Source organism: Ochotona curzoniae, unplaced genomic scaffold, assembly GCF_017591425.1.
Source record: "Ochotona curzoniae isolate NIBS_2020 unplaced genomic scaffold, NIBS_Ocur_1.0 scaffold_2476, whole genome shotgun sequence".
NCBI classification, from domain to species: Eukaryota; Metazoa; Chordata; class Mammalia; order Lagomorpha; family Ochotonidae; genus Ochotona; species Ochotona curzoniae.
The window spans coordinates 18708203-18727929 of NW_024467095.1; the positions used below are offsets into that span (position 1 = coordinate 18708203).

Genomic DNA, 19727 nt, shown 5'->3' on the forward strand with positions numbered 1-19727 from the left:
GTAGTTGACTGAATATATTGCAACCACGTTTAGGAAAAGAATACACTGAATGTGTGAAAGCCGAAGTGTTACAAACTCCCTATTTAAGATCAAAGTCTCAAAATATTTTCCCTTCCCCACCCTGTTCCTTTCCAAGGGCAAAGCCCTAACAGCAGAGAAAAAGGGACACATTCATGTGCCTAGGGAATGGAAATGCTACGGGCAAAACCAAGACTAGACGTTGAAGAAATGGCTCATTTGCTCCAGTAAAATATATGGTGTACCTTAAGGAGGAATAACTTCAGAAAAAGCATTAAAAACCAGGATGATCTCAGGAGAAAAACAAACAGCAGCATAGTACATAGTATCCAGGGAATGAACTACTTGGTGGAAACAAAAATATTACATGTTAACATAGGAACCAGTGTGTACAACTGAGAGCTACACAAATATTTCTGTATATGGTCACACAAAAATGGGGGGGGAATGGATCAGAAATTACTCATAGTAACTGTTTAATTCCATAAAATAACAAATTAGAATGAAAATCTTAAAAAATGTCAATTACCAACCTCCATTTATAAAACGATTTCACTGGTAATTTTAAGCAAAAAGTCTTAAAAAAAAAACTTCTGGGCTTGGGAGGGTTACAGCTTAAGAACTTTTTAAAAGTGTAAAGCTCTGATCCTTTTGTGGTTCCTAAGCATGATGCTTGGGTTTACTCATGTCCGTGTGACATTTGCCTCCCCCCAATCTTGCTGCAATGTCAACACAGTACCTGTCTGACATTAAGAAAAAGAAGTTCAAAGTTTTGGGACTAGCATCATGGCACAGTATGCTAAGCCTCCACCTGCAGCACCAGTAACCCACATGGACACCATTTCCAGTCCTGGCAAGTCCACTTTCAGTCTAATTCTGCTGGTGGCCTAGGAAGGCAGCAGGGGAGGCCCCAACTCCTTAGGCCCCTGCACGCACATGGGCGACCCAGAGAAGGCGGCTCCAGGTTCTGGGCTTCAGACTAGGTCCACCTCAGGCCATTGCAGCATTTGGGGAGTAAACCAGCAGATAGAAGATACCTCTCCTTTTCTAATTCTGCCTTTCAAATAAAAACAAAATAAAAAAAATTTAAGTTGAAAGTACTTATTAAGCTTTCATCATCAATCCTGACATCTTCACGTAGCAGAACAATGTGCAATAGTATTTGGGGTAGTCCTCCTTTTATGGTCAGGTGTGGCAGTTTCCTTAAATCCAGTTTCCTTGAAGGCAAGCAGCAATGTCTCTTAGCATTTCTTCCCACAGCTCCAGGGCTGTGCGTGGGAATCACTCCTGAACACGCAAACCGGGGGGCTTACAGTGGCACCAGCACCTCTGTGACAAACCCCCGCCTGACATGACCAATGAGTGGCCTGGGGTCCCTCCCGCATGTGCCTCACTTGCCTGGGAGCGCTGAGCTCTCCGCCAGGGCCGTGAGGACACCCGCTCTCCGCCAGGGCCGTGAGGACACCCCCAGGAGAGGGCTCCTGACAGAGAACACCCAGTCGGCCTGCGCTCACTTACAGCAGGGTACATTATGGAGCTGAGCAGAAGGCAGAGTGCGTGGGGGGTGCTCCTACAGGCAGGAATGATGCTCCCACCCAGGTGAAGCATCATGCTTGTGAAGCCCCGGGTCCAAAGGCGCCTTGGGTAGAAGGTACAACGGAGACCTACTCGCAAGCCTGGCCAATCTTCCTCCCCAGAGCAGCCGCTCGGGAGAGGCAAACACAGAATGACGCCAGCATAGCTGGTGACAAGGGACTGCGGTTTTCTAAGCCTCTGGCTTTCTGACTATCCTCGGTGGTACCAAGCCCTCCTCCTTGGAGGCTGTAGTTCACTAGGCTAACAACTTAGTCATTCAATATCAAATATTGTGTGACAGGCGGCATGATCAAAGCAGATATTGTAAATCTTCCTCAATAAATAACCACAGAACATAACAAATATTGCATGTTTCACACATATTACTGCAGAAATGCAAAAGTATTCCGGCCAAAAGCAACGTGGCAGGATGAGCATCTATTATTTATTGGATGACACGCAAAGCAACACATTACATACATTGTCTCAACTGTTTCTCATGAAAAGCCTGAGGTAGGTGGGTATTACATCTACATTTTACAAACAGCCCGAGAGTCTCAGAAGGAATAAGCCACTTGCCTATCATCACGCTGCTAAGAAGGAAGCCTTAAGGTGATCCTACTCTGCCCCCACACGAACATAACAGGGATAGAATTGATCTAAATGCACGAGAGCCATGTTTTCAAAGCAAAACAGAACCTTTTCTTGTATAATCACATAGAGGGTTAGTGTCATCACTCCTGAAAAATAGAATCCAATTCTTGAAATTATCAGTGGAGCCGCACAACAGGTGCTCTGAAACTTGCATCAACACAGGGCCTTATCTGGTAGGTATGGATATGTTTACAAACGTTTAAGGTTGCTGTAAGAACAAAAGACCAACCGAAGGAGCGGGCTGAGGAGCTGCGGTATATCCGTTCAGCAGTCTGCTGACCCCACAAAGCACTGGGGATCCCTCCTCCTCACAGAGTGACCCGGACCGCTCGCCCTTAGAAGGTCAGAGTCAGGCACAGACTGTCAGCAGTGCAGGGCCAGATGCTGCCAACGTCTGCCTGGGCAGGAGACGCACCGCAGGCCAGGAAACGCAGGTGGAGAGGCTCTCTACACAAAACCAGTTGGTGCATAATGACCTGCCAGCAAAGTTTTCAGAAACGCAGATTTTTCTAGTTGCAAAAATACAGACTGATTATTTGATATTTGACATATCACAGGGGCAACTTATGATTTCAAAATGAAGCAGCGACGGTAGAGAGAAGCTCAAACCCGACACGGGGGCTGACTTAATTGTACATCTGGGCCCCATCTTTGTTAGAATGATCACTGCAAAGTTATAATGTACTTATACTTTGTTTTAGTATCAGAAGATGTCAAATTTGCTTTATAGACAACTTCTTACTTATCTGAAGTGTCGAATACACTGTAATCCCAAGCATGATTCCTTTTAGAGACATGTCAGGTCAAATACATGATTACAGACACCGTGCACACCAAAAGCCCGTGAACTTGAGACGGAGACCATCACTGTGTGTATTCCAGACAAGGTTCTTAGAGTTTCTCAGCTAATGAGTAGCACATTAATTTATTGGCTAAATTATCACGATGAAGCCTCCTGATGATATAATAAAATAAATGGACAATTCATCAAAAATTGGCTTTTCTATTGTATTTACTTCAAAACAACAAAATTTAGTAATGTTTAAAAAGCACCCATTATAAATGCTAACCTGTAAAATGAGTATTATTTATGTCTATCTTATCAGCTATACAAAACTTATCAATTTTTCTTTTGACTAAAGGTAGCAGAAATCCCACAGAAGAAGGGAGAGACTACTAGAGAAAGGCCATGTTTACTAGTCCAGCACCGTCACTCCAGCCTCGGGGCCTCCCAGGCAGCTGGAAGGAGGCGGCGGGGGAGAGGCAGGGACGCTGGAGATGCAAGGGCAGCTCTCGGCTCGGGACCCCATCGCGCTGGAAGCAACACGAGGTCCGGCAGAGAAGATGATCACGGCGGTCGGAGAGGAAGACAAACGCTGTGGGCAGATGCTACAGACGGCATCAGCGCGTCCGGAAGGCAGTGCCGGCGGCAGGCTCAGGAGCTGGGCGGTTTCTTCTTGGCATCCAAATCCTTTTTAATTTCTTCAAGCTTTTTAGCCAAGTTTGGCATCTTTGAAAAGAAAAAAAGATTATTTTAATCTTGTATCTACCTAATAAATACTATTCTATTTCCCTACCTCCACTGACAAGGGATTTTATATGGTTTTTTTCTTCTGACAAGAGTTGCTCGTTAATACTTCTGAGCCTTGTAACTGCACACACAGACACCGTAAGTCGTAAGATAACTACACTCCCTGTTAACCAGACCCTAACTTCTCAACCACTCAACCCAGTGCCAAGTTGTACACGGAGACAATAAACGTGGTATCAGCTAACAAACCTCCTTCCTATAAGGCCCACAGCTCACATGAGGGCTGACAAAGGGAATTCCCTTTGTCACATTAAAAATTGTTTAGGGCCTGATGCAGTTCAACTGGCCTCCCCCTCAAAGCACCAGATCCCACATGGGCACCGGTTTATGTCCCAGCTGCTCCACTTCCCTTCCAGCTCCCTGCTTGGGGCCTGGGAAAGCAGTGGAGGACGGCCCAAAGCCTTGGGACCCTGCACCCACGTGGGAGACCTGGAAGAAGTTCCTGGCTCCTGCTTTGGATCAGCTCAGCTCCAGCCATCGTAACCATTTGGAGAACAACTAAGCGATTGGGAAATCTTTGTCTTTCCTCTCCATAAATCTGCCCTCTCAATAAAAATAAATAAATCTTTCGTCCCTTTACTTGAGAGAAACGCAGAAAGGGAGAGAGAAAGATCTGTCTCCTAGTTTACTCTCCAAATGGCCAGAAGAGCTGGAGATGGGTGAGGCTGAAGCCAGAAGGCGGGAACTCCGTCAGCCAGCTCCCACATGAGAGCAGAGCCCCACGCACTGGGCCATCTTCCACTGCCTTCCTAGGAGCATCGGCAGGGAGCCGGATGCAAAGAGGAACAGCTGGAACACGAACCAGAGTTGATACGAGACACCGGCATCACAGATGGTGACTTAACACATCATGAGTTTAAGCAATGGCCCCAATATTATGCTTCTTGCCTTAATTAAAAAAATCACCTGTTTATTTGCAAGGCAGAGAGGCACAGAAATACTTCATCCTGGTTTATTCTGAAGTGGCTTCATTAGGAATCAGGAACTCCATCCAGCTCTCCCCTGAAGGCGACAGGGGCCTCAGCACTTGGGCCATCTGCTGCTGCTTCCCAGGCACGTTGGCTTGGAGCTAGACTGGAACTGGAGCAGCCAGGACTTGAACTGAGATTCCAATATGGGACACCAGTGCTGCAAGCAACTGCTTGTTAACCTGCCGTATGCCAGTTCTTTTGAACACAGTTTTCCAGGTTCCCCATCCCTAGGCAGCTGTGCCATCTCTATAAAGTAAGGCTGATACAGTTTCTCCTTCGGGCTCGATGCAATGGCTCAACTAGCTAATCTTCCCCTTGAAAACACTGGGATCCCGTATGGGCACCGGCTCGTGTGCTGGTTGTTTCCTGCTTGTGTCCTGGGAAAACAATGGAGGAGAACCCAAAGCCTTGGGACCTTCCACCTGCATGAGAGACCCAGAAGCACCTCCGAGCTTCGGGTCGGCTCAGTTCCAGCTGTTATGGCCATTTGGGGAGTGAACCAGCGGATGGAAAATCTTTCTCTGTTTCTCCTTCTCTCTGTAAACCTTCCTTTTTTAATAAAAATAAATAAATCGTAAAACAAAAAACAAAACTGTGTTTGTACTATTTGCACTGTACTATGCAGCTCCATCTCCAAAATCTAAATATGTCTACCAAGGACAGGAGGGGCTGCAAAGAAGATTCCTTTAATCTTTAAATTCTATCACTGCATGACTTCCCAGAAAATTCTGAGAACCCAACTTAGTGTTTCTCTAACTACACAGATCACCTAAACTGATGAAAGTTTGCCCTCTTGTGGTGACTTGGAGGACAGATGCCTCCGAGACATTTTTTGAACAACGGAAAACCTTTCTGTCACGTTCAGGACTTTTTCCTCAGACCTACAGGTTTAACTGATGCCTGAGAGCGGTCAGTCAGCAGGAAACAGTTAAATGGCATCAAGGAGGACACTGATATGGCCACTTACGTCATAGTTCTGAGCCAGGTACATTCCAACCACGTTGCCAAGAGTGAATCCGAGCTGAAAGAGAAAAGGAAGGGTTACGCTGCAGGCTGAGTCCTGGGCCTGTGTGACACCAAACCCACACCACACCCAGTGCTCGGGAGGATGCGGGGACAACAGGGGAGCCTCCATCTACCTGGACGTGAAGCCCCAGGTCTCCCCAGGTCCCCACCAGCACCATCCCCTTGTCTTCCCTAACAAGCCCTCACTCCCAGGCTCCCAGGAGTGCAGTTCCTGGCACCTGGCACCCCAAGCGCACCCAGGACCATGGCATGGCAGCTGCTCACAGCAGAGCATGGGCCGGGGAAGCACGGGCTGATGTGCACTTCTTTCTGGTCATTTGATTAATCAGATTTATCTTGCAAAAAATCACATCATTCTTTTTTTTTTTAAAGATTTATTTTTATTATTTTTTTATTGGAAAGGTGGATATACAGAGAGGAAGATCTTCCATCCGATGATTCACTCCCCAAGTGAGCGCAACGGCCGATACTATGCCGATCTGAAGCCAGGAGCCTCTTCCGGGTCTCCCACGCGGGTGCAGGGTCCCAAGGCTTTGGGCCGTCCTCGACTGCTTTCCCAGGCCACAGGCAGGGAGCTGGAAGGGAAGCGGGGCTGCCGGGATAGAACCGGCGCCCATATGGGATCCCGGGCGTGCAAGGTGAGGACCTTAACCACTTGCACCACCGCGCCGGGCCCAAAATCACATCATTCTTACGGGTTGAAACCTGGTAGCAGAGGCTCTCCAAATGCAGGAGGAATATTAAATTTGTGGAATAGAAGAAGAATCTAACACCAAACAGGAAGGACATGGGACTGAAAAAAAATATCAAGGAGAACAGAATTCGGGCTTTACCACCTACCCAGCTGTGGCTCTCGAGATCTGAGCTTCCGGATTTACAAAACATTCACTCCAAATGTCATGCTTCTGCTTCAACAGCCTAGGATCCCTAGGTCTTACCACTTGTGTCTCAAATATGGGACAGCCAACATGACTTCACGCGGACAGCTTCATCAGGCACCAGGGCGTCTGAGCAACTATCAGCTATTTCAAAATGCAAAACAACGACGTGCTTCTACAAGAAGTTAGATCCAATTGCAGTTTCAGAATATTAGCAAATCTACCAAGGGGATATTGTAAAATAAATACAGACTATAAAGAAATATCACTGTAAGAGAAATGTTGAGGAAAATAACATAAAGCAGAAAAAGTATACACAATGTAATCAGAATGCTCAATAGATAAACTCAGACAGGAAAAAAAAAAATCTACATCTAAGGCAGAGAAGTCAGATGATGACAGAAGGTTCCGATGCTGTGAGAGCCTAAGGAACGCTCACTCCCTCGGCCAACAGCTGGCAGCGTCAGGAGCTGTGTGAGTGAAGCTGTCCCCCCTGCCAGCACACAGTGCCCCCACAGCATGCCCTGCCAAGACAGTTCAGAGGGCAGTGAGACCCCTCCCCACAACAAAGTCCATGCCTGGCACATCTACTCTGCAGAAACGCTGAGACTTCAGGAATATGGGAAAAAAACAGCAGCCTCTCACAAACATGTTGGTACAACACTGCAAGCGCAGGGACACATGAGTGACAAGGACAGTGAGATTCGTGAGCGGGAAAGGGGCCGGTGATGTGGCACAGGGAGTTAAACTACTGCCCGCAACACAGAGCATGCCCTGTGAACGGTGGTTGGAGGCCTGGCAACTCTGCCTTCTAATGCAACGCCCAGCTTCCAGGGAAAGCAGGACACGGCCCAGCGCCCTGGGCCCTGCACTACACGGGAGATGCAAACGGAGCTCCATGGTCTTGGTGTTGGCCCAGTCCAGCCCCAGCTGTCTGCACTCATTTGCGGAGGGAACCAGCATGTGGAAGATCTCTCTCTCTCCCTCTAACTCTGCTTGAATGAATGAATAAATGCAAGGAAGAAATGAGTAGGAACAAAGCAGGTGGAACTAGGAATCCCAGAAGGAAGTTCAGCCTGGCACAGAGCAATAAAAAGCGGCGTTTCCCAGCTCCACTTAGAGGAACTTATAATTAGTGAAGCGTCACAGTCCATTCCCATTTTGAAAAGCAAAACTCCTTCCAAAGTATGTTTCATCATCACTCATTTTGCAGAAAAATTATATCTTACTTGAATAACAGGACTTCCTAGTTTTTCATCCCACTTTAGTATGAATAACTATTTTTTGCTACATAAATGGATCCACCTATGTTTAACAGCAAAGATTTCAACACATTTGATGACAGAGCACCATCCCAGACCCTGCTGGGCTTGAACAAGGTATAACTTACTACCCTTTAAAAAGATTCTTCTAAACTTTAGTCACTAAAATTTATTTATTCAAAAGGCAGGGCAACAGAAAGAGATAGAGAGTGAGAGAGAGAGAGAGAGAGAGAAAAGAAAGGAGCTGGCTTACTCCCTAAATGGCCACAATAGCCAGAGCTGAGCCAGCTTGAAGCCAAAAGGGGGCCAAGGGGAGGACGGGCGGCCGAGGGAGGATGGGCGGGCGGCGGCCGAGGGAGGACAGGGGGCCGAGGGGAGGACCGGCGGCCGAGGGAGGACGGGCAGGAGGGGGCCGAGGGAGGACAGGGGGCCGAGGGAGGACAGGCAGCTACTTTAAGGCGAGAAGCGAACAGTGGCCGGAGGAGTTAGGCAGTACTTCAAGGGCAGAGGTTGTCACTGAGTGCTCCGCTCAACAGAAACCGCAGGAAACATCTGGGCGGTCCCAACGGCCCCGGCGCCAGCACGCAGGCCTATCTGTGGCTGCTCCGTCACCTCCAGCCTCCTACACCAAGCACCCTGCCAGGCCCTGTTCTGAGCTGCACCGCGGCCTTTCAAAAGATGAAGTCGACAGTGGATTCCTGAGCAAGTGTCATTCTTACTTTATTTTTAAAGATTTCTTTCTATTTTACTGAAAACGGAGATCAGATTTATGGAGAGAATGTGAGGCCAAGGAAATATTGTCCATCCGCTGGTTCATTGCCCAAACGGCCAGAGCTGAGCTGATCTGAAGCCAGGAGCCAGGAACCTCCTCTGGGTCTGCAACGTGGGTGCAGAGTCCCAAGGCTTTGCAGTCCTCCACTGCTTTCCCACGCCACAAGCAGGGAGCTGGACCAGACGTGGAACAGCCAGGACATGAACAGGTACCTACATGGGCTGCCCGTGACTGGAGGTGGATTAGCCGGTTGAGTCACCATGCCGGGCACAAGCATTTTTTAAGTAAAGTTACTAACTTATCTTTCATTCTGATATTATTTATTTATTTATTTTTATTAGAAAGTCAGATATTCAGAGAGGAGAAACAGAGAGGAAGATCTTCCGTTCAATGATCCATTCCCCAAGTGGCCGCAAAGGCCAAAGCTGAGCCAATCCGAAGCCAGGAGCCTCCTCCAGGTCTCCCATGCGGGTACAGGGTCCCAAGGTTTTGGGCCGTTCTTGACTGCCCTCCCAGGCCACAAGCAGGGAGCTGGATGGGACGTGGGACCACCAGGATTAGAACCGCACCCAAATGAGATCCCAGCACATGCGCGGTGAGGACTTTCACCACTAGGCTATCGCACCGGGCCATCTGACATCATTTTGATAACCAGAGTAGGAGCTGGGTTCTCACCTTCAGAGGCAGACACTGAGGGGCAGAGAATATCCGCACTGCTCACAATCCCCTCAAGGTGAAAAAGCTGGGGGCAAGTTATAACCCAGAAGCCTGACTCAGAGGGGGAGCCAACGGGAGAAGCCACGCTCTGCATCTCAACAACAGCCACCTTGCTGGGGAGCAGGCAAGCAGGGGAGAGGGCTGCACAGCTCACCTGCCAGCAACAAAGTTTGAGCAGGGAAGCCAACATCCGGTCAGCACCCGGGGACAGGGGACAGTCCCGGAGGCGGCCGGCCCGGAGGCAGCGAGCTCTGGCTCTGGTGGGCCAATATACTTTTAGAACAGGCTTCAGCCACCAAGGACCATGTGTGAAGAGTGCCAGCAGGGGCCAGTGGGTTGGCTCAGCTATCTAATCCTCAGCCCGCACACACCAGCATCCCGTATGAGCACCGGTTCGTGTCCCAGCTACCCCACTCCCCACCCAGCTCCCTGCCTGTGGCCTGGGAAAGCAGTCAAGGACGGCCCAAGGCCTTGGGCCCCTGCACTCGCGTGGGAGACGCAGGAGGAGGCTCCGGGCTCCTGGTTTGTTGCAGCCATTTGGGGAGTGAACCAGCAGATGGAAGATCTTTCTCGGTCTATCTCTCTGGAAATCTGCCTTTCCATAGGAAAGAAAGATTTAAAAAAAGAAAAAGCACTTAAAAGCACCCCACCCTCGGGGCTCCGGCTCTCACTGCTGCCTCTGATCAGCTCAGTTAAAAGCCCTCCCTTTGGACTCGGCTGGCCAAGCGCCCCCGGACTCGTCGCTGGGCCACCTTCAGGATACAAGCAGGGTTGCCAGAAACTTCATTTTTCATGCAAATAAGGAGCCCCGGAGAAACAACTGCTTCCTCCCGGTGGCACTCTCCTCCCTGGGGTCGGGGCGGGGGCCCACGACTGCACATCCACGCCAAGACTGGCTCCCCCAAGCTTTACCTCTGGCCCCACTTTCTCCAAAGCGCCAATCGGCAGAGGGTGGCTGGAGGCGAGGGTGACCCCAAAAAGCCACTTAAGGGGACCCTCGACCACCCAGCCTCTACACGGGGACCCCACGGTGAGCTGAGGGCACGGCCCACGGCGCTCGGCCATCGAAGCACCTGCTCTTTCAGACACCTTCAGCTTTTAGGGGCCACGGTGGCAGCAAAAAAATAACTAGTAAAGGGATTTGGGGGTGAAGACACCCCGAGGGCCGACGACGCGTCCCACGCCTGGCCTCCCCGCTCCTCATCCAGTCCGGGCCGCCGGCTCGGCTGGGCAGAGGGGTCCCCGAGGGGAAGAGGAGCCCGGCCCTGCTCCACTCACCAGGAACTGGAGCATGATGTCGGCCGGAAGAGTAAGGACGGCGCGAAGGGCGGCTGCACGTCCGCGGGCCCAAGCCTCCTCCTCCTCCTCCTCCTCCGGCGCGAGGGGCGGAATTGGCCGTCGGCTTCCGGGTCCCGCCCCACCCCGCCCCGTTTTTCCGGCCGCCTCAACGCCCGGAAGCAGCTCGCGGCGGCCCGACGCCCTCTGGCGGAAGCCTCTGGGATCACCACCTGCCACAGGCCAGAGGACCTGGGTTCTCGTCCCGCTGCAGGAAGCTGGGGCGCAGGAATCTGTTGTAATGTCAATCTCGCCGCCGCAGATGTGTGCGGTACACGGCCAGGCACAGGGCTCCCTGACCTGGAGGACGGGATGAGACGGCTGAACGGCCTGGGGGCTCAAGCCGAGCCTGGGGTGTAACCTGAGTTAGGGACCAGTGTGTGTGTGTGTGTGTGTCTCTCTTAAGTGCATCATCTGGTAGCCCCCCGAACAAGCTGTAGCAACTCCCTGAAGTTGGCTTCCGTCTGTGTGAATGGGGCCGAGTGAGGGGTCAGCAGATCCTTGAAGGAGTCAGGTGTGGGCAGTGAGCTCTGGCAGGCGTCCCCAAGGCCGGAAAGCCCTTCCTGCACACGTAAAGCAGCGGGGTCATTCCGCTCTCTCTTCCCAGTGTTCGAAATGCACCGTATCGACTCTAGTACCTAGGATTCTGGTTTCAAGCAATAAACAAAAACAATAAATTAAGCCAAATAGGAATGCATTCTACGGAGTGAAGAACCATGGGGAATAGGAAAGCCATCCCCTTGTCCTCTCCCCTCGGCCCCGTCTCCCTGAATGTGCTCATTGTAGCATTGGAATGTATCCCTTGCCTTTATTACTTCAAACTTGTTGAAGATTTATTATTTGGAAGGCACAGTAGGGGGCAGGTCTTCCTCCCACTGGTTCACCCCACAGATGTTTTTAATAATTAGAAGCTCTGTTTCCTTCAGGATGCACAGACCGAAATAACGAGGTCAGCGTCGAGGCCAGCGTCTGGTTTCCCAGGTCTTTTTTTTTTTAAAGATTTATTTATTTTTATTGCAAAGTCAGATATATATATATATATAGAGAGAGAGAGAGAGAGGAGGAGGAGGAGAGACAGAGAGGATTATCTTCCATCCTATGACGGGGCTACTGGGATTAGAACCAGCACCTATATGAGATCCTGGATTCAAGGAGAGTACTTTAGCCGCTAGGCCACCACGCCGGGCCCCGCCCCAGGTCTTCAGCAGGAAGCTGGATTGGAAGTAAAGCAGCAAATGACACCCCTATAGGATGCCAGCGTCACAGGCATCAGCTTAGCCGGCTCGGCCTAAGCATGAGCCGCGGGTTTGCTGCTTAAGCAATCCAGCCATTAGGAAGAAAGCCAGATTGCAGGTTTGTCTTTGTTTTTTTTCTATTTTTTAAAATATTCATTTATTTTTATTGAAAAGGCAGATACCCAGAGAGGAGAGACAGAGAAGAATATCTTCTGTCTGCTGGTTCACTCCCCAAGTGGCTACAACAGCTGGAGTTGAGCCAGTCCGAAACCAGGAGCTCTTCTGGATGCAGGGTCCAAGGCTTTGGACCACCCTCTTCTGCCTTCCCAGGACATAGGAAGGGAGCTGGTTGGGAAGTGAAGCAGCCGGCTCATGAGCCAGCGTCCATTCAGGATCCCAACAGTGCATGCAAGGCGAGGTCTTTAGGCACTAGGCTATCACACCGGGCCCTTTCTCAGCATTTCACGTGCACACTGATGAAGCTGGTAAGAGGGCTGCGTCTCTGGATTTAAGTGGTTGTCAAAGGGGGGAAGGATCCCGGCAGATGGCGACAACTCACCTTGCAGCGTTCCGGTGAGCACGTAGCTCTCAGGGCTCCCACGGCTGCTCGGCTGGAGCGTGCATTCAATCACCGATGACCAGGGCCTCTGGCTTTACATCAGCTCAGCTTTGCCCATTTGGGGAGTGAACCAGTTGGTAGATCTTGCTCTATGTGTCTTTGTAAATCTGCTTTTCCAATAAATGTTAAATGACTGACTAAAGAGGTAACTGTGCAATGCATGATTCCTGATTGAAGCCAAAGTCAAAGCAAGTTTCTTGAAAGATTACGGAAATTTGAATGTGTACGGAATCTTAGATTTTGCTGTCAAATGCCTTGATGGAGACAATGGGAAAAAAGGGAGGAGGGAAACTAAATGACAGAAAACAAATGACTTGGCTTTTTGAGACATTTTTATAATAAACTTTCATAGATAAAACTATTTCATAATGGAGAATGGAAATAATTTATTTTCATTCCATCCTAGGCAGTGAACGTGTGACACAGGCACAAAGCGTGGATTTCCCGACCAGCCTGTGGGAGCTTGGCATTCAGAACAACGCAGCCAGGGGAACCCATCCGTCGAAGGTCGAGGCAGTCTCAAGATCTGAGTTTTTTAAAAAGTGTTTATTGTTCACTGGTGAGGATGGAATTAGACAAAGAAGTTTACACAAAAATGTCCATGTATAGAGAAATAGCAAAAAATATTTTTTTGAGTCGTCATAATTTAGAAACGAACTAGTTGACACACACGGAAGCCGGAGACAGCCCTCCCCAGTCCTGTGCTGCGGGGAGGGGCCCAGGCGCGGCTCAGCCCCGGGCCACCCTCACGAGGCCGCGGATCCGTCTGAGCAGAGCCTGAACGAAGCTGGGCCGCGAGCGGACCCTGGAGTACAGCCCTTCGATGTCCAGCAGCTTCTTCTGCAGCGATTCTCCGAGCGCGCCGACGGCGTCAGCCTGCAGCTGCAGGGGACAGGCCAAGGCGCGTCAGCACAGTGCCTAGCTCAAACATTCATGCTACCTGCCAACTGAAAATACCTTTGGGTTTTTTGCAATGTGGCCTTTTCAATGTACGATTCCTTGAGTAAATAAAAGGGGCAAATGTTAAAATGTGCTCTATGCAGCAATCTGATGCGGCTGCTGACACACGGCATGCAGACCAATGCGTTCCCCAAGGGGCCACAGAGGTGGCTCAGATGCCTCTGAATAAAGGAGAGTAGGTGGGAAGGCAGTTTTTATTTTATACTTAATTTTTCAATTAAAAAAGCAAATAAATAAATAAAGGAAAAAAAACCAAACATCTATTTGGGGAGGGGCACCAGCAGCCAGAGGGCCCAGCTTCCGCGGGGCACTGTGTGCTGGGGGCCACTTCCCACGCTCCCCAGCTGGCCCAGAGCAAGCTCAGCTCGGTCCAGGAAATCGGGGAGCTCGTCCCCCAAACCTGCCCCTACAGATGTGGAGATGAAGCCTCCCTGTCCCCCCAGGGCAGCTGAGCAGTATGAGCCTTCGGAGGGAGAGCCCGCACCGAGGGCTCAGGGGGCACAGGGTGAAGGGGCCACAGCGGCTCACCAGGCAACCAGACACAGAACAATGAAGCAGAGTCCAGTGTCTGCGTTCCTCTCCAGTAGGAAAGAAAGAAGCCAGGTCTGACCAACACTGCACACCAAGCCTCAGCACTGGACCCTGGCTCCCCTCTGGAACAACTCAGAGGAATGCTTCCATCGCCTGCTGGGTAAATGCAAGTTTTCTGGTTGCCCCGGAAGCATTTTCTAAGGAAGGAATCTCATCTCCTCCCATCTTGTAAGGGTAAATGATTTGTTCTAAGAGTTGAAATCGACTGCTGGCTCTTTATTTTTCAGTCCAGCCAGAAAACAGCTGGCTGCTGGTTTATGAGACCTGGACTGTCTCGGGGGTCGGCTTAAAGGTCAACAGCTGGGCGACAGCACCCATGCAGGAATGAACTGGTTTTCTGCATAATTTTGTTCCTGTATTGCCAAGGACTGAAATGCTGAGTACATAATTTGTATGGTACACTGTGACTCGGTGGGGCTTACGTCACAGCTTATCCACATTTGAAGATATCTGAAGTCTTGCTGAGGAAAATTTGCCTCCAAAGGCAAAGCTGGACAGTCATGACTAATTTTTTACAAACGGGTGAGGCAGAAGAGGTGGTTTAACCTGACTCATGCTTTAGACTTAGAATTCAGTATGTTGTAGTATATGTTAAAATGCTTAAAAAAAAAAGTAACAAATTAAAAGAACCCTTTTGCCCTTACCTTTGTATTAAAATTATGGTAGATATTTAGAGTGCAGGATTAATAAAACAAATAAATCCTGCATTCTAAAAGAACTTTATAACAGACAGTGTAAATGGAACAAGTCATTCCTTTATCACATGCATATTACACATCTTCCGAATGATCTAGCTTTGACACATCCGGCCCAGGGTCAAACCCAACGCTAGCTTCCTGGAACACGTCTACTCCAAAATGAATTTTCCTTTTAGGAAGTCATCCAGCCCAGAAGCGCACTTGGGGCTAGGATGATGGAGTGGCATCGGGGGTAGGATGTGGCATCTAGCTGAGGGTGGTGCAGTGGGAGCTGTAACTACATCTCTCCTGGCCAGGAGGGCTTCACCTCCAGCTTCTGAGAAAGGCACCGACAGCAGAGAAGGGCAGGAAGTGGCAGAGACCACATCAAATCACGACTCCGCACTGTCCGACGCCGAGCAGAGATCGAGCCGGAATTCACTTTTCCCTCCTAACTTCTCTGTTTTATTCTGACTTTTTGGAATATGACTTTGCCATTAGTTTACTACAGGATTTTTGTCTTTAGTGTTTTTGCAATGCACTTCATTTTTTTCCATAACATCTGTGTTCTTACACGCGGTGAGATTTGTTTAGTGCTAATCAATTCCAGAGGAGAATGTCGACCAGTTACAAATACTTCGCACATTCCAGGCGCTACACGGGAGCCTCTCACGTAGGAGGTCTCATTTAATCCTGTCCAGGCTCTGAGGTTCCCATTCCCACTTCTAAGGAAGACATTGAGGCTTCCATTAGTCACTCGGCTGTTACTGTCCAAGCCAGCACTCAGGTCAGGCACCTGCACACATTCCAGAAACTCACAACATTACCGCTGCTACTAGCCAGGCCTTCCTTCTGACTTTAAGGGGGAAAAAAAAAGAAAAAAGAGAGACAAGAATCGAATCTTACCTGGTCTATATCATGTTGGCTTACTACTGTCAGCCCACTTTTAAAATCTAGATTTGTTTCCGAGAAGGAATCTATAGAGATAAAAGTCACAGACAAGTTTGGCAAGTGCGTATACAGTGGGTCTTCTTTAAAACTCACAGAAAATATACACGATGAATTAACTGATCTTTTAAGACCATTTTCTACGAACTTCCTGAAATATTCTCTTCTGCACTACACGGTGGAAGAACCTGCTAACAATGCAACCCACAAGTCCAAGACTGCAAACTCCTGTTTCCAACTGTCAGCAAGGGATGCAACCCAGGATTGTGCCCGACACAGACTCGGCCTCACTGCCCGGGCGCTGACCCACTGCCATTCTGCTGGAAGACTGTTTGCTGTAAGGGGATTCTGGAGTTGGATTAGCCCCCAGCTTCTAGAAGCCAAGGAACAGCTGATGAGCAGGCTCTAGAATATTCTTATGCTCAGTCCAACTTCCCCTGAACAGAAAGTATACTACAAAACAAACAGCTGCATCTAGCAATAAAGTAGTTCTCAATGATCACTCTTAGTCACCTGTAAAGATAAAAAGTAAATAAAAATGTAACTAGCTTTTCAAGATACTAAAATCCAAAGGCATTCTGTGTTTCACAAACACAGAATTAAGTTTACCTTGAAGTCGTCTGTTTTTAAATAAGGTTCTGGAGGCAAATAAGGAATCCTGGGAATCCGTTGGTATGCAATGTAATAAGTAATACTCCAGGTGGCGCCAAAGGATAAACAGGCAGGTTTCTATGATAACTGCACGTGGGAGCTCAGGTTAAAGAAAACTGCATGGCCTATGTTTTTACACATTAATTTCTCAGGAGAGAAAAGGAGAATGCACTCATTAATGATATGCCACAAGTTCAGTCTAGCAGGGCGAGGTTCCTGTGAAGATGTCTCCAGAGGAAACAGCAGGGCATGCCAAGCTACAGGCCCTGGATGCTGTGCCGGCAAGCTCCGTCCTCAGTTCCTAGACAGCAGACAGCATTTGCAGCTATTCTCAGTATTACTACCTGTCTATAAGAGACAAAGAAACAAAAGTGATTTGGAAACATTTTTAACCACATTCTTGGAAACAATAAGTTACTATGTCCATCTGGTTTGGACACCCAAATAATGTAATAAGAAGAAAATTGCTCTGGGTCCAGTGTGATGGCTCAATTGGCTAATCCTCTGCTTATAAGCACTAGGATCTCATGAGTGCCAGTTCGTATCCCGGCTGCTCCACTTCCTATCCAGCTCCCTGCTTGTGGCCTGGGAGGGCAGTGGAGGACGGCCCAAAGCCTTGAGACCCTGCACCCGTGTGGACAGCCCAGAAGCAACTCCTGCCCCTTGGCTTTCAATCAGCTAAGTTCTAGCTGTTGTGGTCAACTGGGAAGTCAAACAGCAGATGGAAGAGCTCTCTCTCTCTCTCTGTCTCTCCTTTTCACTGTAAAACTGCCTTTCCAATATAAACAAATAGACCTTAAAAGGAAAAAAAAAATAGTTCCACACAGAAAGATCAAAAAGGATACAAGAGCAAAGCGAAAGCAGCTTAGCTCGGTTGTTGATCAGCTTCACCAAACGCCGTCTCGCGAGAACATACTTCTGGGCCGTGGGGATTTTGTCGACACCAGCAGGCATCACGGACTGACACAACTAGGAGAAAGGCATAAAGTACCAACAGTAAATGTAATGAAAATCTACCATAAGCAGGTAGCTATGCTAAATGTAACAACATTCACACATCCTTGCAAACCAGTTTATAACCTGAGCTACTAAATGACAGTAACGAGTACATATATAAAGGGAATGCATATGTTAACAAAGTGGCTGCGCGCTCACACTGACTGCAGCAGTATCCGCAATCGCCAAGACAAAGAAACGCGCACACACTCCCTCCCTCGCAGATGGAATACCACTTGGCCTTCAAAAAGGAAAGGCTGTCATTTCCAATCTGAGTCACTAGGTTGGAATACGCACAGAAAGGCAAACACCACAAATATGCAATCTGGAAACTGGCTTGGCAGAATCAAGCATTGGGAGAGTAGAGGGGTGATGTGGTCCAGACGTGCATATAAAACTGGTTAGTTTGTTACTTTTTGGCAATTAGCTAAAGAGATGAAATCCCATGTCCTCATCTGACTCCTCCCACTCTCCTTTGGCCTCAGCCTCGGCTCTGACCTTCCCAGCGAGTAGGAAGGTCCACTCAGTCTGCAGACAAAGCCAGGCCCCGCTTGTACCCACTGATGACAGAATGGGGGACTGATGCCAACAGGAGTTTAATCAACCTACAAACACTAGCAACATTGCAGACACTCTCCAGAAAGCCAGAGTGCAGTTTCCTGGATGAGGTCCAGCACTCTGCCCAGCACTTCCAGGCTGCAGGTGCTGCCAACGCTGGACACCTGCGGACAATCAGCCCAAGGAGAAGACAGAGCTGTCCAGCACGTCCAGCAGTGTGGCGCGGCTGGCCTCCACTTCGTCAGCTGCACATCGCTCAGGATTTCAAGGGCATCCCTGGAGATTTTAGTGGTGATGCCCAAAAGCCTGGGGAAGGAAGTTCTCCCAAACCCTGGATCAATGTTCTGATCTGGCACAGTGACCTCAGAGGGGGAATGGCACCAGCACAGACTGCAGCTGGTACCTCACGGGCCACACCCATGTCCCTGCTCCCAGCAAGGTTCTCGCAGGTGAACACAAAGCTCACATTCTCCAGACAGGAGAGCCGGGCTGTCTTCCAGATGCCCCGGCTGGCCCCACGCATCACGGCGTTGTTGCCCATCTGCACTGCAGCCTTCCCTGGACGGGACCTGTGAACCTGCTGCACACACTTCAAGACTGCCTTGTCTGCTCCCACCATCAAGCCGTCCGGATAGTTATCCAGAATCAGATGATCTTAAGAAAGCAGGTGGACTTCTAGGTTGCCCCTTTTCCCCTGGACATCACAACGGTACATCAAGGGTTTAAAGGCAGCATCACTCCCAAGAGGATGCCTTGCCACTTACAATGTTCTACAGCGCAAGTAGGGCAATGGTGCTCAACTACATTTAACATACACTTCAAATAGTTCATAGGACAGTGCACGCTCCCAACTCAAGAAATGATAAATGTCTAAAGTGATGGGCATGCCAACAACCCACTTTGATCATCACACATTATATAATATATACTAAAATACGACCCTGTACCACACTGTCATGGCATTGAAAACAACAGGATACTTCAAAAAGTTACAGAAAAATGGAATAAAAAGATAAGTTGATTTTGGTACAAAGAAAAATTGTCCATTAACTTTCTGAAGACTCCTTATGTGCCAATTAATTTAAAAAATGTAACAGAGGAAGAGCCAAAGAAAGTCAAATTCATAAAGGACTCCCATTTGCTGCCTTTCAGAAAAGCATGTCCCCACCTGCTGATGGGCCCGTCCAGCTAGATTTTCCTGTCATGTTTAAACAATACAAAGCCAAATAGAAGGTGTGACAAGATCATGCAGCATTTGTGTAAACACTGTCAGGTATTTGTGAAGAACATACACACATCTAGACAAAAGCATCACCAAGCGAAGCCTGCCTGCTTACCCTTGCCCTGACACACATGGGAGTCTAAGGGTCACAAATGGTTTAGCTGCACATCTCCTGAGCTGGACAGAAAGTACGGTGACAAGCACAGTTCTTGCAAGGACAGGCACTGCCTCTAAGTTGCAGGTTCCCACTAGCCAAGTGCCTTTGGACAAGCTATTCAGGATTCTGTGCCGTTTCCTTGATTGACAAATGGGAGTAGCATCAGTGTCTGTCCCCTGTATTAGGACACGTAACTCAGGACCTGGACTGGACACACTCAACAGCTATGCCCCGTAATTATCAGAAGAGCAGCAAGAGGGGGTAGGAATTGGCCACTGAGAAGAGCAACATGGAATCTGAAAGGAATCAGGACT

At 49.0% G+C, this 19727-nt stretch overlaps 2 protein-coding genes, 1 non-coding gene and 1 pseudogene across 3 annotated transcripts in view; 1 reads left to right on the forward strand and 3 right to left on the reverse strand.

Moving 5' to 3' along the window:
- Positions 1 to 663: 663 nt before the first annotated feature.
- LOC121171051 lies at positions 664 to 767 on the forward strand. The gene has a single exon (XR_005886092.1). It is a non-coding gene; the product is annotated as a small nucleolar RNA U13 (small nucleolar RNA).
- A 2474-nt stretch (positions 768 to 3241) lies between these two features.
- STMP1 (short transmembrane mitochondrial protein 1) lies at positions 3242 to 10851 on the reverse strand. Its single transcript, XM_041002286.1, has 3 exons — positions 10743 to 10851; positions 5777 to 5830; positions 3242 to 3757 (listed from the first exon to the last, which is right to left on the reverse strand). Exons 1-3 carry the CDS (start codon positions 10755 to 10757, stop codon positions 3683 to 3685), a joined length of 144 nt encoding a protein of 47 aa, XP_040858220.1. The 5' UTR covers positions 10758 to 10851; the 3' UTR covers positions 3242 to 3682.
- Positions 10852 to 12982: 2131 nt separating this feature from the next.
- Positions 12983 to 19727, reverse strand: part of NUP205 (nucleoporin 205) — a 59791-nt gene continuing 53046 nt past the window's right edge. Inside the window, exons 40-43 of the mRNA XM_041002051.1 lie at positions 17326 to 17449; positions 16439 to 16567; positions 15788 to 15858; positions 12983 to 13535 (exon numbers count right to left, since the gene is read on the reverse strand). Of these exons, the coding sequence (XP_040857985.1) occupies positions 13383 to 13535; positions 15788 to 15858; positions 16439 to 16567; positions 17326 to 17449 (477 nt within the window). The 3' untranslated portion in view covers positions 12983 to 13382. The remainder of the gene's footprint in view (positions 13536 to 15787; positions 15859 to 16438; positions 16568 to 17325; positions 17450 to 19727) is intronic.
- LOC121170662 lies at positions 17835 to 18736 on the reverse strand (annotated as a pseudogene).

Coding starts and splice junctions, on each gene's coding strand:
- STMP1 (XM_041002286.1), bottom strand. Junction 3,758..5,776: donor ACCTGGCTCAGAACTATGAC/GTAAGTGGCCAT, acceptor TTCTTTTCAAAG/ATGCCAAACTTGGCTAAAAA.